General features: G+C 40.5%; 1 protein-coding gene across 12 annotated transcripts in view; it reads left to right on the top strand.

Moving 5' to 3' along the window:
• The window catches only part of FUT10 (fucosyltransferase 10), a 176,291-nt gene that overhangs the window by 4,247 nt on the left and 153,033 nt on the right, over positions 1-19,011 (top strand). For 7 of the 12 annotated variants that reach the window (XR_003677781.2, XM_007119712.4, XM_007119709.3 and 4 more), the window contains exon 1: positions 17,540-17,715. Coding sequence is in view for 10 of the 12 variants with exons in the window: in XM_007119712.4 (XP_007119774.1) it covers positions 17,635-17,715 (81 nt within the window). In the remaining 2 variants the exon portion in view is untranslated. The other 5 variants (XR_003677782.2, XM_028482080.2, XM_028482079.2 and 2 more) reach the window with 3 other exon arrangements.

The following is a 19,011-nucleotide window of genomic DNA, read 5'->3' on the forward strand; positions in this document are numbered from 1 at the left end:
GGTTCCCCTGCATCGGCAGGCGGACGCTCAACCACTGCGCCACCAGGGAAGCCCTAATTTCTCTTTTTGATAGTTCATTATTAGTGTATAGAAATGTAATAGGTTTTTGTATATTGATTTTGTATTCTGCAACTTACTGAGTTCGTTTTTTAGTTGTAACGGTTTTTTGGTAAATAATCTTGACTTGCAACCAACCTTAGAAATGGCTCTTAACAAGTTTTCCTCCTAAAGAGTGAGAACTTCAAATGGAAATGCAGAATGTAGAAACGTCCTCAAAGTGAGAAATATTTTTTTAAAAATAATTACAAGTAATACAAGAATGTAGGCTAGTTTATTTTCTAAAGCCTATTAAGTGAGAAGTAAATGTTTTCTTTCACTCCTCTCCTTCCAAAAGCCTTTAGTTAATTCATCAAATAATTTGGAGCACCTGCTATGTGCCAGATACAGTTCTAGGTGCTGGAGATGCAGCAGTGAAAAAAAAAAAAAAAAGGATCTATGCCCTCATGGAGCTTACTTGGTAGCGAGGAGACAGATAGTAAGCAAATAAACAAATTATATGATGTGATGTCAGGCAGTGGTAATGTTATAAAAAAAAAATAATAAAGCTAGGTCAGTGAACAGAGATGGAAAGGGTGATGCTCTTTTAGAATGGGTAATCAGAGAAGGATTCAGAGGAAATGATATCTAGGGAACCTCAGTGAAGTGAGGGAATAAGTCATATGAAAACGTATGAGTATCTGTTAAGGCAAATAAAGAGCAAATGCAAAGTCCCAGAGATAAGATGCCTGGAGTGATCAAGGAGTAGCACGGGGAAAGTGTGGGCCAGGGGGTGGTGAGAAAAGGGGAGAGAGGAAGGACATGAGACTGGGGAGCAGGCGGGGGCCAAATTAGGCTCAAGTGTAGTCAGCCTCGCCTTCACAGTAAAACAAACTGGAGGCTCTCAAAAATCCTGACACCAGATTTCTACTTCAAAAACTTTGTCGAGACAATTGTTTTAGTGGAGAGATATATCATGTTCAAGACTTGAATATTTCACTATCATTAAGAAATCTGTTCTCCACTGCTTGATCTATAGATCCGGTGCCTTCTACATCATAATCCCAATAAGATGCTTATAGAATTTGACAAGCTGATCATGAAGTGTATATGGAAATGCAAAGGATCTAAAAGAAATAGAAAAAAATATGTATGTGTAGGGCTGTGTGTGTGTGTGTGTGTGTGTGTGTGTATGTATGTATGTATACAGACATACGCACAAACACACACATAGACCAACAGAGAAAGAATGGCCAAGCAAATGGCACCAAATGTTAACAGTGGTTGAGTTTAGGTAGTTAGAAGGTAGTAGGATATATTTTTAAGGTATGGTTCACAAGATTTGCAGATGGATTGGATATGGAATGTGAGAGAAGGCAAAGAGTCAATGATGACTCTGCCATTTGGGGTCTGAGCAGCTAGCTAGGTGACCAGAGTGCGCTGGGAAGTGTGCAAATTTGGTGGGTGGTCAGTTTTGGACTTGTTAAGTTCAAAATGCCAAATTAGATATCCAAGTGAACATGCTGAAAAGGCAGTTAGTATACAACTCTGGATTCAGGGGAGAAATAGCACTATAGATATACATTTGGAGCTCATTAAAACCATGAACCTGGTGAGATCACCTTAGAGCTGTAATGTTGACATTTTTTTCCGGGGTGCTCCCTAAAATAATTTTGGAAAACTGTGTGCTCCATCACACATTATTAAACTGATACCTAGGAATTTTCATCGTAAATTTAAATAGTTAAAATTATGTAATTTATGGTATATTATAAACATGGACATTTTAGAAGATTACATTTAGATTCTTGGGACCTAAATATCATAGAGATTTGAAAAGCAAAATCTTTAATTAAAAAAAAACGGAATAGGGCTTCCCTGGTGGCGCAGTGGTTGAGAGCCCGCCTGCCGATGCAGGGGACACGGGTTCGTGCCCCGGTCCGGGAAGATCCCACATGCCGCGGAGCGGCTAGGCCCGTGAGCCATGGCCACTGAGCCTGCGTGTCCGGAGCCTGTGCTCCGCAGCGGGAGAGGCCACAACAGTGAGAGGCCCAAGTACCGCAAAACAAAAACAAAAACGGAATAAACCCTAACAGTCAGAAATATTATATAGTTCCCCTTCTTCGAACAAAAATATATTCTATTTCCTCAACAGAATATTATCCTAATGTAATATATTTTTAATCTTGAGAAGTGCTTTATTGATTATCCTATCATATTCCCTACCAGAAATATTGTTATAAATTGAAATAGTTTTTTAAAAATATCCTGTAATCTTAAAGCTCTATGTATTAAGAAAAAAACGTTATGGAATGAGTTATCGTTGCGATTATTATCAGTAGAAAATTGACAGACACTTCTGTTAGAACTTTTCAACATGTCTCATATGTCTCTTAAATTTTATTATAGTCAGTTATGTATTGCCCTCCTTTTTAATGGTTCCTGGACCATTTTTCCTCCCCACATCCCTGTGAAACTGTTGAAAGCTTTGCTCAGCATCTCAACATCCTTTCAGCTACATATTTCTGCTCACCTTCTAGGCCTTTGGGCTGCCACCTTCAAAATGTAGGTTTCTTGAGGGTATAAGTGGGCTCACCACTCTGGCTTTCCCTTCCCTTCAGGATGTAAGCCTGGCAAGTGTTCATATTTTGTCATCTTTTCATCATATTCTGTCAGCTTTAACAATTGTTCTTGGTAGTAGGGTGGGTCAGAAATAAGTTAGACTACTTTGGAGACTTTCTTGATAATTTTTAACAATGGTAATATCAACCACCTTCAAGGGAGATAGCTGTCCTGCTACAAAACACCTAATTGTGAGGCACGGAACAGATGAACAAGGTGAATACCATTTCCTGACAAGATATTAAAATTTATTTTAAAGATATAGTATTTGCAGCAATGTGCAATGGCACCAAGTTTTAGAAAGAGAATAGTGGAACAGAACAGAGAACCAGAAACATTTCTACTCATAGAAGGAAAGCCAATATATGATAGAGGTGGCATTGCTGATTAGTGCAGACTGGATGAATTATGAATAAGTTGTGTTGGGACAATGGGTCATTCATGTGGAAAAAGATAAAATTGGATACTGTATTATAAATATAAAAATTTATTTCATAAAAGAATAAAGACTTAAATGTGAAAACAAAATATTAAAAAGAAAATAGAGGAGGATATCATTATGATCTCAATGTAGAAAAAGATTTCTTAATTAGGATACAAATAGCACAGACCATAAAGGAAAAGGTTAGTAATTATGACCTTTCACAAAAATGAAAGGCTTGTGGGCATTAAAAGTCATAATAAAGGGACTTCCCTGGTGGCGCAGTGGTTAAGAGTCCGCCTGCCAATGCAGGGGACACGGGTTCGATCCCTGGTCCAGGAAGATCCCATATGCCTCGGAGCAAATAAGCCCGAGGGTCCCAGGTGGGCCCTCCACCTCTCCGTGGGCAGGCGTGGCCGATGTGTGGGATGCCTGTGGGCCAACGCATGAGTACGGGGGCGCCCTGAGAACTTCGGCTGCTGCCATGCGCCATTTAAGGAATTGTGCAGAGCGCCCTGTGACAAAGAAGGGAAACTTGTGGCTGCCACGGGGGGCTGGCCTCTACTGGGGGCAGTTCGGTCTGGACATCGATGCCCAACTAGAGGCTGAAATGAAAGTTAAAACGTTAAAGGAAGAGCTGAGGTATGGAAGGATGTGCAGTATCCATTGCTCTGCTAGCTCTGGGCTGACACACAGGGTGGGAGAGCAGGTTGGTAAGTTTAGACATCTGATCTTGTGACAAAACCTGGTTAGGATACCAAGAGGTGGAGTTTCTAGGAAGAAGAAGAAAACAAAGAGGAGGATGTTGAAGTGATTGATGAGAAAAGAACAAAAAGCCTCTTACCATCTGACTCCTAATACAAAGGGAAACTTTAAATAAGAATTACCCCAAAGCCTAGGAGAAAACTTACATTTTTTTCTCTGTCCCTTGTGGTTGTAAATCTTACTGTGTTTTTAAAATGTAAACACCCCAGGAGTTAAACAAAACATTGCCCATAGATACTAAAAAAAAAGGGGGTGGGTGAGTGGATGGAGGGCTTTTTCATAAAAGTTCTCTTGCCAAAATCGATTTGCAAAAGAACTAAGGTTTTGTTTTGCTTTTTTTGTTTTAAAATCTAGTAGAAATAATAAGGATGAAAAAAAATCAGTGTATATAAAAAGTAGAATGTGTGTTTTCTGGTAAAAGAAGGGTGAGATGCACTTCTGGTAAAGAAAATAAAATGTGTTTTGTTTTGTTTTTAGATTAAAAAAAGTTGCACAATGTAAAAGCTGAGATTTATGCTTTATTGGAGGACGTTAGTGAGGAACTGTTGCAAAGAGGTAAGGGAGGAGCCTAAATATAGGAGTTTTTGCAACAAACAAACAAACCAAAACAAACACACAAAAACTATGTAGTCAAACCTTAAAAGATTACTGCTAATCACAAAAACAGACATCTCAAGTTAATGATTTTAGTGCTTTTCTGTGTATGGGAAGATGCAAGTGTCTGGGTTCACTGAAATTTTTCCACTGATACGCACTTAACTATCTAGGGCCAGTATCCTGTTTTTCTCCATTCTGAATTCCCCTCAGGGTGCACCATCAGGGGTGACTGTGGTAGCTGATGGACTGATGGTGGGGAACATTTGTTGTTTACTGGAATGTCAGGCATCTTTTTGTCCACAGATATAAAGGACATGTTTTAAATTAAAAAGATAATAATTTTGTCCTAAAATAAAATTATTATTTCAAAATTAAAAAAAGACAAAACCTAATGAGATATAAAAAGTTACAAAATGTTTATGGAAGACACAAAAGATTTGTAAAATCACAAGTTTTGTAAAAATCAAAAGATTTGTGAAGGAAAAACCTTTAAAAAATTTATTTGTGGTCGAGCTAAGATTAAACTAAATTATTTAAATTTAAGAAAAAATTAATGTCAAAAGTGCATGGTACAAAATTAAAATTTGATTTTCTCTCTGTTAAAAGAATAAATTTTTCTTAAATTATTACTCTGCTTTTAAAAAATTGTGAACAAAGGTTTTTCTTTACCTTTAATATAGTCTGCCTAGAATACAAAGATTTTGTGCTTAAAAAATTTTTATCAGCTCTTTAACCATGGCTATTTTAAAGTCTTTTATCATTTATAGACAATTATTGTTTTACTGTGATGCTTTTACAAAGGTGTTTCTACAGAGGTGCTTCACCTTCAAAGAGATTTATATATATAAAAAAAAAAGCTCCAACAAGTACACATTTCTGATAACGAAGATCAACTTGCCTTCACGTGGGAAAGACAATAATAAACCTTTCAGGTGCTTCCCCCAGGTTACCTACACAGGTTACCCATATGTCATGGGATGGTAACCCAAGACCTGCCCCTGGTCTCCTTCCTCACATTAGTAAAACGGGCCAGTTACATTAATGATATAATATTAACACGTGAAGACTTGCCTCTGTTGCAGGACACTTTGTAGGCTTTGCTGAAACATATGGGAAAAAAAAGAAAAAAAAAAGATGGACAGTGAACCCGGGGAAAATTAAAGCTCCAGACACCATATAAGGTTCTGAAAGTCATTAGGTCAGATAAGACGCAAGTTATCCCCAACACGGTTTTTGGTAAAATACAAGACTATACAACTCCTAAAAATGTAAAAGAATATAAGCCTTTGTAGGGGGTTGGGGGTTTTAGAGAACTTTTATTCCCCGCCTGCCACAATGCCTCCAACCCTTATGCCACCTGGTAAAAAAAAAAAGGACATGTGAGCAACTGGGGGTCAGAGCAGTAAGCCACCTTTAAAAAATAAAAAATTCTAGTAAAACAGATTAAAGCTCTGGACATGTCCCAAGCAGGACTACATTTGAGTTAGATGTGTCTGTGAATCCACAAGGTCTGGGTCAGATACTATGACAGAGATGACAAAAGAGGAAAACGCCCCTAAGATTTTGGTCCCAACTCTGAAATGGCACAGGACCGCAACCTAGAATCCTATAACCAGTAAAAATATGGAATGAAGGAGAAATCAAGACATGCTCAGATGAAAAACTAAGAGAATTGTCGCTGGTAAATGTATCCTAAAAGAATGGGTAAAGGAAGTTCTCTAAACAGAAATGATCAACATTGGAGTATCAGGAGGGAAGAAAGAACGTGGTAAGAAAAATTATGGATAAATACATTAGGTTTTGCTTCTCTTCTTGAATGTTCTAAATTATGTTTGACAGTTAAAGCAAAAGTTATAACATTGTTTAATGTGGTTCTAAATGTATGTAGAGGAAGTACTTAAGACAGTTATGTTATAAATGGTGAAGGGTAAAGAAATGTAAAGGGAAATAAAGCAAACCTAAATGTGTATGCACCAAACAAAAGAGCTGCTCAATATATAAAGCAAAAACTGATAGAACTGAAAGAAGAAATAGACAAATGAACAATTTTAGCTGAACACTTCAACAATTGATAGAACAACTAGACAGAAAAGCAGCAAGCATATAGAACACCTCAACAACACCATGAATCAATGGGATCTAATCAACATTTATAAATTACTCCATTCAACAATAGAATGCATTCTTTTCAAGTGTACATGAACAAATACCAAGATAGACCATATCCTGAGCCATAAAACAAACCTCAACAAATTTGAAAAGAATTGAAATCATACAGAGTATGTTATCTGCCTACAATGGAATCAGACTAGAAATTAATAGCTGGAAGAATAACAGAAAATTTTCCAAACACGTGGAAAGTAAATAATATATTTATAAATAATGAATGTAGTCCCAAGGGAAATCAATGCATACATTGAACTGAATGAAAATTAAAAATACAACATCTCAAAATTTGTGGGACACAGCTAATGCAGTGCTGAGAGAAAAATTTATGGCATTAAATGCAAATACATTAGGAAGGAGGAAAAGTACCAATAATCTAAGCTTCTGACTCAAGAGCCAAGAGAAAGAAGAGCAAAATCGACAGCAAGCAAGTAGAAGGGAGGAATAATAAAGATAGGGACAGAAATCATTGAAATTGAAAACAAGAAAACAATAGAGAAAATCAGTGAAACAAAGAGCTGGTGCTTTGAAAAGATTAATTGACAAACTTGTAGAGACTGACAAATTTAAAAAGAGAAAAGACATAAATTTCCAATATCAGGAATGGAACAGGGGATATCACTAAAAATATCAAATGGATAATAAGGGAATACTATGAACAAATTTACACACATAATCTGACAATTGTGATGAAATGAAACAATCCCTTGAAAAACACAAACTACCACGATTTCCTGAATATGAAACAGTAAAAAGTGAGCCATGCAAGTGCCTGGGGAACGACCATTCTAAGCATATGAGCAAGCAAATCCAAAGGGGCTGAGTTTGGGCACGCTTGGTGTGTCTGAGAAACAGCAAGGGGGCAGTGTGGGTGGAAAGCAGTGAGTGAGCTGGAGAATAGTGGGAAAAAAAATTGGATTAGTAGCCAAAAGCCAGATCGTATAAGACCTTATAGTTCATGACTTTATTTTACATGGCTATTTTTGAGTGGAATATGGACATGATCTGATTTGTGATTTGAAAGGATCACTCCGGCTGTCATGTGGAGGCAAGTGTGAAAGCAGGGAGCTGTTGGGAAGGTATTACAGTAGTCAGGATGACATGATGTTGACCATCTTTTCATATGCTGATCTGCCATCTATATATTTTCCTTGGTGATGTGTCCAGGTCTTTTGCCCATTTTTTAATTGGGTTGTTTGCTTTCTTATTGTTGAGTGTTAAGAGTTCTTTGTATATTTTGGATAACTGGACTCTATCATATATAACTTTTGCAAATATTTTCTCCCAGTCTGGACTTGTCTCATTCTCTTGACCTTTATTATCTTTAATGTCCATGGGGCCGGTAGTGATGGCCCCTCTTTTATTTCTGATATTAGTAATTTGTGTCTTCTTGCTTTTTGTACTGGTTAGCCTAGGTAAGGGTTTGTCAATTTTATTGATCTTTTCAAAGAACCAGATTTTGGTTTCATTGATTTTCTGTTAATTCCCTGCTTTCAATTTCATTGATTTCTGCTCTAATTTTTATTATCTCTTCTCTTCTGCTTACTTTGAATTTAATTTGCTCCTCTTTCTTTAGTTTCCTACAGTGGAAGCTTAGCATATTGATTTTAGATGTTTGCTTTTCTAACATTCAATGATATAATTCAGTGTTACAATTTTCCCTCTAAGCTCTGCTTCCACTGCATCCCACAGATTTTGATAGGTTATATTTTCATTTTCATTTGGTTTGAAATATTTTGATTTCTCTAGAGAATTTTTCTTTGACCCATGTGTTATTTAGAAGTGTGTCGTTTAATCTTCAAATATCTGGGGATGTTCCAAAATATTGCCAAGTATTTTAGAATATTTCTGTTAGTGATTTAATTGGTTTAATTCTACTGTGGTCTAAGACCATATTTTGTATGATGTCTATTCTTTGAAATATGTTAAGGTGTGTTTTGTGGCCCCGTATACCTGTCTTTTGATGTACATATGTATGCATGTTTTCTAGGCATGTACCTTGGAGTAAAATTATTTGACTAGTAAATACTGATAGACAAGTTTTCCAAAGTGGCTGTAACAATTACACCCCCACTAAGAGCACACAAGAGTTCCATGTGTTCCACAGCTTTGCCTTTGCTCTGTATTATCAGTTTTAAAATCTGTAGCCATTTTGGTGGGTGTGTAGAAGTGTATCATTGTTGTGTTAAGTTGCATTTCCCTGATGGTTAAAGAAGTTAAGCGTCTTTTCACGTACTCATTGGTTATTTGGATTCCTCTTTGGTGAAGGGCTGTGTGTCTTTGGTCCCTTCCCTCCCCCTTTCTATTGGATTGTGTTTTCCTTATTGCACTGTAGATGTTCTTGCTTTATTCTGAATATGAATTCTTTGATAAATCGATTGCAGATTTCTTCACCTACTCCCTGGATTGTTTCCAGTTCTTTTAATAGTGTCTTTTTTTTTTTTTTTTTTTTTTTTTTTTTGCGGTATGCGGGCCTTTCGCTGTTGTGGCCTCTCCCGTTGCGGAGCACAGGCTCCGAACGCGCAGGCTCAGCGGCCATGGCTCACGGGCCCAGCCGCTCCGCGGCATGTGGGATCTTCCCGGACCGGGGCACAGAACCCGTGTCCCCTGCATCGGCAGGCGGACTCTCAACCACTGCGCCACCAGAGAAGCCCTAATAGTGTCTTTTGATGAACAGTATTTCTTACTTTTAATGACATCCAGTTTATCAGTCTTTACCTTGGTATTTGGTGTTTTCTAGAAGTTGATATCATTATTATCAACCTGCTTTTACAGAGAAGTTAATTGAGGTGCCTGGCATTGGAGCTCTCAGGACCTGGAGGAGAGTGAGGCAGGCAGGCCTCTGGCAGCAGTCACTGTCAGGTTCCTGCAAGTGTGCCCAGCATGTGAATGACTCTGAGGGTCCATCCCTCCTCAAATTTTGATCCCTAGACGCCTCACCTCAGTCCTGGCCCTCCCAAGGTCTTGAAAGACCTCCCTAGGTTTATCACTTCCTGTCTAGACTAGGCCAAAATAATTTTAATTGGGTTCTCTGAATTTGGAATTCAGTAGCTAAAAGTCAGTTTTCCTTCTCCAGTAAAATAGAGCTAAGTAATCATCCTGCTCAGTCTACCAAACACTGGCAGCTGAGTAAAGGTACCCAGGCCTCTGCTTTGCTTAAAAGGTTCTCAATTTTCCTGAATAGGTGACTTTGAAGGAGCTCCACTGTTACGAGTTTGAGAAGCAGAAGAAAGAGGGTCTCAGGAGCCTCCCAGGAACTTGAGAGGGTTGCGCGCCCTGGGCTGGCAAGTGAGGGGCGGGCGTGTGTTTTCCCAGAACCGAGGTGCCGCAGGCTTTTACACGCGGCATCCATGAAAACCCGGATCCAGGATCTCTGGGCCTGGACGCGCCGAGGGTTATCCCCTTTTCCAAATCTCCTCTCCGAGTCTTCGCCTGAGCTCCGGCCGGGCGCAAACTGAAAGTGAAAAACCGCGGGGCTGCAGCCGGCCGTGGGAGCCTACTTCTCCGGGACGAGGTGAGTGTGAACCTCTGGGTCTTTCCTGGCTTGAGCAGTGGCTTGGTGGGAGCAGAGTCTCGGTGCCGAGAAACGAAAAGAGACTTGGCTGACGCGCGCGGGAGCTGGGACGCGGCCCACCGGACTCACAGCCGTAGGAAACCTCTTTGTGCCCAGACCGGAGTGTGTGTCGGAGGAAGGCGGAGTAGCATGCTGAGGAAGAATCCACGTCTGCTTTGAGAAACCTTGGGCAGTGCTTTCCAGGGACACTGCCTGAGATGCAAACCCATCTGGCTGCTGAAAAGCACAGGTGGGAGGCAGGTGATGAGCAGGGGCCTCGGCGGGAGCCCCGGGAAGCGCGCGGGTTCCCGTCGCCTCCACCCCTACCCCCCTCCCAAGGAAGGTTTCCGCGTACCTCCCCGTCTGCCACGATCTTCGCAGCCCCACCAATTCCAGAACCTAACTCCGCCTCTGTGCTTTGTGAACGGCTTCCTTCTTCCCCGTGTCTTGACTGAGAATCACTTGTTGCTAAATTTGTGTGCTGAAGTAGGAGCGATTCTGGCTGTCGAGCTGTAGAGAGCATTGCGTATTTAACGGAGAAGATGCTCCGCGAGAGTCCCCGGCACTGCAGGCTTTGCTTATCATATGCAAGCCATTTCTTAAGTATTTTTGCACCTGATTAGCGCCCTCGGAACTCAGCTAGTGTAATGTATAAAAAGAACATTGGTGTGATTTTAAGACATTTTGGGGAGATCTTTTAACGCTTCTTTAATATACAGCAAATGCCACGCAAAATAACTGTTATGCTCCAGAAGGCCCCAACTGTCACAGCGCCCTGCGATAGTCGGGTAGAGTAGTATGCATGTCGTGACTGGGATTGTTCATTTCATTTGAGGGCTGCTTGTAATTTTGAATCTGGCAAGTTGGTCTTCAGGACCTCAATCTCCTTATACATCCTTCCTTGTCTGAAGATGAGACACCCTAGAAGCTCATGACCACTGGTGGGCTTGTTAGTGATGTCACTCTACAACTAGGGCATTGTTTCTCCTGCCTGGTCCACGTGGTCTCCCAAGGGGGACTCTTAAGTGGGTCTTGGCTACTATCTGCATTGAATAAGCAGCCCAGGTATTTGCACAATAAAGGGGCAGAGCCGCCAATCTAGCCTCAATGTTAGAACCTTCTCCATCTCCTTCCTGTAAGCCAGAGGCAATGTCCTAGCATCCGAGGATCATTTAGGTCTGCCCCATTTTTGAAAGTGCTGTCCTGACTCTTCATTTGCTGCCTTCCTGCTAGATGGCAGTGTGTAACAGTGAATTTAAATATACAGTCTCAGCTGTTATGTTCTATGGCTCATCTTAAATTCTTCAACTAAAAAAAAAAAGTAGTTTTCAAGTTTTATCTTAAAACAACATTTTTGAAAAAAATTCACACTAAGGTTAAAGTTAGGAAATAAAGAAAATGAACGTATTGTTTGGACAAACAATGATGTGATTCATATATGTGTAATTATTGCTCAGTTTGCAGACGTTTCCAACCCATATTTAAATACTCTCTAAATTTGGAATGTAAAGAGTTGATTTCAGTAAGAAATCTAGTACCTAATTCAATTACCAGCATTCTACAATAAACATTTGTAATAGGGTTCTTGACCATGAGTTTTTAAAAATTAAAAAAGAATAAGTTTATCTTTATTTACAGTATTTTTCAGATATTTATTTACTTGAGAATAAAATTTGAGTTTTCAGAAGTTAATGTTGAATTACTCAAAAGGAGAATAAAGATCAAGTAATCGTAAAACTTGTCATATAGAAATATTTCTTGTTTTATATATTTCCAGAAATCTTTAGTTTGTGATGACTCAGAGTGTCTTGATTACTGTCTCTTTACTTGATTAATTTTTCTTCTTTGTGGTGCTCTTGGGCACTATTCATGGGATCAGAGAGCTTAATTTTGGGATGCAACCTCAGAAGATCATCTGGTGCAGCCCTTTGTCTTTAGGCATCTGAAGTATTAGCCAGATTTTGCCATTGTCAATCGGTTCCTCACTCATGATTACATGAATGATCAAAGCGGTTGAGGGCCTTTAATTCACAACTTTTTGCCAGGAAGGAAAATTGTTACTGAGTAACCAGTAAGCCCTTGTTGGAGAAAGAACAGTTACAAAGAACACCTTCCAAGGAAAAAGATGAGAAAGAAAGAGTCCTGTTCTCGAGGCGCTGGTTCAGCTCTTAGTGTGACGCAGAGTTTTCCCAGTCTTGGACTCTCTCCTCCATTTAAAAAACCTATTTTTTTTGGAATGCTTTTATTTGGGTCTTTATTTCAGTCTTTTTATTTAGTTGTCTGTCTGGGTTTGTTTTTATCTAGTTTCTACATTAAGTAGACCCACTAAATGAGATTGTATAAATACTGTATAATTTGAGTGCTTCGGTATGTGTCTGGAATTTAAGAATTTAAGAACGGCATCACCTTCAGTTCTGCAATAGAAAAGTAAAGGTGCTCGTGCTACAACTTCCTTCCCCCCATTAATCACCCCCGTTAATCACCAGCCTTGATTTACGAGGCTGCCAGTATCCCTTTCTCTCTCATTAAATGATTCTCTATTTGTTTCTCCTGAAATTTGTGCTTGGTCCAAGAGGATCACGTTCCCAGATAGAAATCTGCAAGCCAGAGCACTTTTTACTTAAAAATAAATACTCAGCAAAATACGAAGTCCATTAAAAAAAGGGTGAGGAACACATTAACACAAATAAATGTTAATAAAGAAAACTGGATGAAAGTGGAAACTGTGGAACCATCACACCATGCTCATCAGGCCAAGGGACACTCTTCTGATAATTAACAACATTGGTCAACTTTTTTTTTGTTTACATTAGTCAACTTTTTAATGTTCGACGGTTGTTTTATATGTACCCAATAAAGCAGCTTTAAAGAGTTTCCTAAAAACCCCCAGCATTCTCTCCACTGCTGTGATAGAAACAAGCACAAGGTATGGATCTAGATCTCCTGACTTGGTACTGGGGAGGAGTAACCCTTCCCAAAGCAGGTAGCCTTGAACGTCCAGGAGAATGGCTATGGTAGTGAAAGAGGTGTGGGTGTTGTAGGTAGGGACCAGAGCACAGAACAGGAAGCTGTATCCCAGGAACAGCCAGAACAAAGGGTATGTGTGGTAGAAGCTAGAGAAGTAGGGCGGGGTCCAGGGAGTCTTGTTTTCTAAACTGATGAATTTGGTCTTTATCTTGAACTCTTTGGGAAGCCATTGATGGATTTTAATCAGAGGAGAGATATCCAGTCTACATTCCAACATCTCTACAGCTGAATGGAAGATGCTAGCAGGTCAGACTGGTAGAAATCCCAGTTATCAAGCTTTTGAAGTCACCAAGTAGGAATGGATGAGGAGTGTCAGTGAGGACAAGTAGAGTTGAAGAGAGTTGTTTAAAAATTGCCTGGAGAGTTGTCCGGAGGCCCTTAGACCTTCCCATCTGCCTGCCTTGTCATCAGCCTTTCCCAGGACAGCACCCCACTTAAAGGGACTCTCTGAGGGTTTACCCATCATAAAATGAAAACAGGTTGGGAGAGTCAACTTATTTGAAAATGGCACTTTGGTGTGAATAATTTAAGTTTGGTAATTAGATACATTCCTTTGAAAGGCTCTCCCTGATATACCCTTAAACTCAGTTAAGACAGTCGCTCATTAACCCAAATGACTCACCAGTCACTAGAGGAGAGATGATCCAAGGAGGCTTCCCAGAGCTCCCCGGTGTGTGTCACCTAGGGTTGGCTTCTCATTTTACACTCAGAGACACAGGGCAGAAGTCTTCTTAGTCCCATTTCTGAGACCCTTAACCTGCACCTTGCACCGGCCCTGTGTGGCTGACATTGAAGCTGGCATCCTCAGGCTGCTAATTCACTTTAAGATGTTCAGTCTCTCCTCTGTCCATTTTAATTCAAATTAAAGCGGACAACGCTGAAATTATTTTGGAGTGAAAGTGTTGCTGGTTTCGATGGAATAGCACTTGCAGGAGTGTGAGATGGTCACGCTCAGCTCCAGACCCCTCTCTGGACAGCAGATGGCCGGCCCCAGGCCGTGCACACAGCCGCGTGATGCATTTCAGAGCTCAGTGCTTGGGTCAAGAGGGTCAGTTAGTAAGTCCATTTCAGATGTTATCTACATGGTTGTCTGAGCAAACACACACTACTCCAGCCTGGGAAGGAGTGCTCTGGGGCACTCTCTTGGAGGACTCTGAGATTCACCCTGGGGGCAACGATGAAACAGAAGGGAGCTTTCTTCTTGGGGACCCATTGGAGTCCCATTGTATTGGAGCTTGTTGGCCTTCACGGTGCTCTCTGCAAGCCCATCTGTCCCACCAGCCGGGGAACTGCTTACTTGATGAAAAACTCCCAGGTAATTAATGCCATACGTATATTAGATGATGTGCCCCAAGGCCTGGTTGATTGCTGCCTGTTCTAAATCATAATACCATCTACACTAGCTGATTCTATTCTTTAGTGGTGGGTATTTACCCACAGCTCAGTCCTTGAGACCATACTATGTACTTCTGGTTTGGGGAATATAACCTAAATTGAGATTCTTTGGATGGAAGGGAATTTGTAACCTTAAATTCTTCTGTCATAATTTGTACAGCCATGTAAAGACTTAAAAAGGCCCGAGGACAGGTCTGAGCCACGTACTAGCTGTAAAAATATCCCAAACTGTGTCCTCACACACTCTCTCCATCTTTTGTTTTCCTTTATTCCTGACTCTTTTGTACTCTTAACAAGCTGTCATTATTTCCCCCTTCTCTTTCTTTTCCACTGATCTTGGAGTCAAGTGACCTGATTTCTATTTTTTTAAAGATGACTGATTTCTAGTCATCTTTAAAAACTATGATCGTGGGTAAATCACTTAAACTTACCAAGGATCAGTTTCCTTATTTGTGGGAACCGAGAATAATAATAATGGCTGTACCTACATTACAAAGTGGTTAGTGGATAAGATTGAGTGGAGTGATATATTGAAAAATCTTTTGAAAATGATTTAGCTTTTATATCCATTTAAACTGGTAATGTTATTTCATTACCTAATCTGGGTTACATTAATTGTAGTTATAATAAATTGCTTTTGCATATAAAAAGAAAAATAGATAATCTTTCTGTTATAAAAGGGAAAGAAATAATGAGAGTTAACATTTATTCTTTTTTTTTTTTTTTTTTTGGGTTATGCGGGCCTCTCACTGTTGTGGCCTCTCCCGTTGCGGAGCACAGGCTCCGGACGCGCAGGCTCCACAGCATGTGGGATCTTCCCGGACCGGGGCACGAACCCGTGTCCCCTGCATCGGCAGGCGGGCCCTCAACCTCTGCGCCACCAGGGAAGTCCGGCATTTATTCTTTACTGTGAAGAAACTGGGGCTTAGAAAGATTTAACAGCTTGTCCAAATGTATATTACATATAAATAACAGCTGGGATTGGTGCCCAAATGTGCTAGCTCCCCATTTTATGTGATTAATAGCTACTAGCATCTACTGAGTAGAAGGAAAGGCGCTTTTCAGGTTCTTTTGGACTTTTGATACTTTTTTCCCTGGTACATCATCTGACAGAGAGCTATTGTACACAGGTTTTTTTCTGTGATTTAGGCAGATAAGCTGTGAGTGTTAGTATTATCTGGTGGGAATTTGATAGCCTTTGTGTTAACAAAATATAAAAAGAATGTGTGAACTTTGGAGTCTGACTAGTTTCTGGTTGTATTACTCATCAAAGTTATAGTCTTGGGCAAGTTACTTTACTTCCTTCAAATTCAGTGTTCTTACCCTTAAAAAGGAGGCTAAAAATTGCTACTTCCTGAGGTGTTGGGAGGACTGAATGAGCTCATGCATGCTGAGTACTTAAGAAAGGACATAATAGGTCACTCAACAAATATTCGTGATCTCTTTTTCTTTGGTAAAGTATTTCCTCCTTGTGAAGTTCCAGTTGATCTGTCAGTATCATACTTTATATGAATTCAACTTCATTTTCCACTTAAAGCTATGATAAAAATTATAATATTTAAACATGAGGATAGCAAACATTTCTTGGATATTTATTATATGTCAGACTCTGAAATAAGTGTTTTGCCAGTTTTATCTCATAGAATTCTCACAGTAACTCTCTGATTAGGCACCTTATTTTCTACATTTTGGGGATTGAATCAAGGAGAGGCTGGGGAGTTGAGATTTGAATTCTGGCAGTCTGACTCTAGAGCCCGTTCTCTTAGGCGCTGTGGATTGCAGGACTTCCGTGGATGAAAGAAGAAAACTGCGCTTTTGGCTGTTTCTAAGACCAAGAGTTATTTGGTTTCTGAGGAGAAGAAATAGTCTAGACTTAAAAGTTAATTAAGGTAGATGCATGAGAGGGGAGCATACCTTCAAGACGAAGGCATTTAACCGGAATTCTACATCATTTTTATATTTCTCATTGTATCTTCAATTCTGTATCTGAGAGCTGTACAGTCAGATCTTAGGATCAGCCCTTGGAGCACTCCCTTCCTCTGGAATGTTGATCCTTGCTTTCCTCTGAACTCCACAGGGCCATTTTGCTCAAGACATTTGACTTCAGAGAACCCCGGGAATAAGAGGCATTCTATGGGACTATTTAGTGCATTTAAAAAACTTTTGGAAAAGATCATCCATTTCAGATGGATGGAAATCTTATTTCAAGATGTCCAGAGAACCGTACTGCCCATATAACCCACTGCTTTAGTGCACTTGCCATAAAAGGCTAAACAAATAAATCAGTAATCTGAATTCCTTATGTTGTAGATGAAGTTGTTTTCCTTGGGGGGAACTGGGGTCAGTTGATCATTTTCCATTTCTAATCAATGCCTGAAACTTTGATTTTTTTCCCCTAATTTTTATAGGAGTGGGTGGACAGTCCTGGTTATTTCTGCTCCACTTCTCTGCTCTTTTGAAACTTAGATAGAAGGAAATGACTACATGTCAGTGACTTTTGGAATTCAAGTCTGATGGCAGGGAAAATTAAGTGGAAGCATCATTTTAGTCTCGGGACCTGATTGTCGATCTCTCACTCTCCTGTAATGGACTTTCTGACCTTGGGCAAGTCACTTCATCTCTCTGGTTCTGGTTTCCTCATCTGTGAGTGAGGTATTAGGTCTAAATGATCTCAAAGGCTCCTTTTAGTTTTAAAGCTTTGGGTTTCTACATGATAACCCTGCAAGACTACATTTATGAAATCTTCTGCACTACGGCTAAAATGTTGTTCATTTGTTACAGATTTTTTTGATGCCTTCTGGTTTAAAGAACCTCCAGCTGCTCTGATGATCGCTTAAGAAGACTGCATGCTGTTCCCTTTCAATGCCAAGCCAGGCCCACTCAGAACCTCAGTTCTCAGTCCTCCATGGAGACCAGGTCCCAGCAGGAATGGCAGTGGAGGAAATTGGCACCCAGATGGTTCCTCCGCGTGAAGTTGTCTTGGGCTGCGGGCCGACTCGAGAACACCTGGTAACCAGGCTAACCCTCTGTCAGTCACCCAGGGCAGGGCAGCATGGTGCGGATTCAGAGGAGGAAGCTTCTGGCATCTTGCCTGTGCGTCACAGCTACTGTCTTTCTGCTCGTCACGCTCCAGGTACCAAGAATTTGGGTTGTGCAGTGTTGATTCCTGGGCCTTTGCCACCACCCCCCCCATTCTCTCCAAGTACTTTACTTTTTGCATCATCTCTCAGGATCAGGATTTTCTGTGTAAAGCAAGGAAAATACTTTCTTTTTTAACAGACGAAACTGAGGTTTAGTGAATGGATGTGTCAGGTAGAAACAAAATCAGTGAGTTAGGGGATCAGTTTGCGACTCTTGCAGGGTACTGGTTTTAGAGTAACAGAAGGTAGAGCTCTGTCTGTCTTATTGGATCAGAATTGGATGGCTTCCTCCAAGTCATGATCCCTTCTGAAAGATGCCATTCTTTTTTTGTTTTATTTTGTTTTGTTTTCTTATTTTGGCCCTGCTGTGTGGCTTGCAGGATCTTCGTTTTCTGACCAGGGCTCGAACCCCTGCCCTTGGAAGCAAAAACACAGAGTCCTAACCACTGGACCACCAGGAAACTCCCTTCTGTTTTTTTAAAAAATAATTTTAATTAATTAATTATTTTGGCTGCGTTGGGTCTTCGTTGCTGTGCGCGGGCTTTTCTCTCTAGTTGCGGTGAGCGGGGGCTACTCTTCATTGCGGTGCACGGGCTTCTCATTGCGGTGGCTTCTCTCGGTGTGGAGTATGGGCTCTAGGCGCACGGGCTTCAGTAGTTGCAGCACGCGGGCTCAGCAGTTATGGTGCGTGGGCTTACCTGCTCCGCAGCGTGTGGGATCTTCCCGGAGCAGGGATCGAACCCGTGTCCCCTGCATTGGAAGGTGGATTCTTAACCACTGTGCCACCAGGGAAGTCCCCGAAAGATGCCATTCTTGAAGAAGTAATGACTATTCTGAGGACAAGCTAGTCGCTCTGTAGAACACACACATCTGCATTAACAAATTTGTCTGTAGTAGGGTGAGTGACCTTAAACGTTTCTTCAATCCCCCCATTTATTTCATTTAGTTGGTTATTCTCAACTTCATTTGCTGATTTCAAAGTAAAATAAAAGTTTCACAGTGATATTAAAAGTAGAAATATGAGTTGAGATATTTTTAGCACCCACTCAAGGGCCAGATGTCCATTTCAAAATCCAAAAGGACTTTTAAACATTATTTGTGGATGTGAGTAGTTCAGATGTGGAGCTGATGCTGGAGACAGAAGTGTTCTCTGGGCGTGTTATCCTGTAGGGCTTCCCTTCTCCTCGCTTAGGACTGAATGAGCTTATGCTTATAAAAGGACTTTGGCAGATAGTACTGCACTGTACTTCCACCACCTTCCACTGCCAGGTTGGGATTCCGGTCAGAGG

The sequence above is a fragment of the Physeter macrocephalus genome, chromosome 20 (genome assembly GCF_002837175.3).
Source record: "Physeter macrocephalus isolate SW-GA chromosome 20, ASM283717v5, whole genome shotgun sequence".
Taxonomy (NCBI): Eukaryota; Metazoa; Chordata; class Mammalia; order Artiodactyla; family Physeteridae; genus Physeter; species Physeter macrocephalus.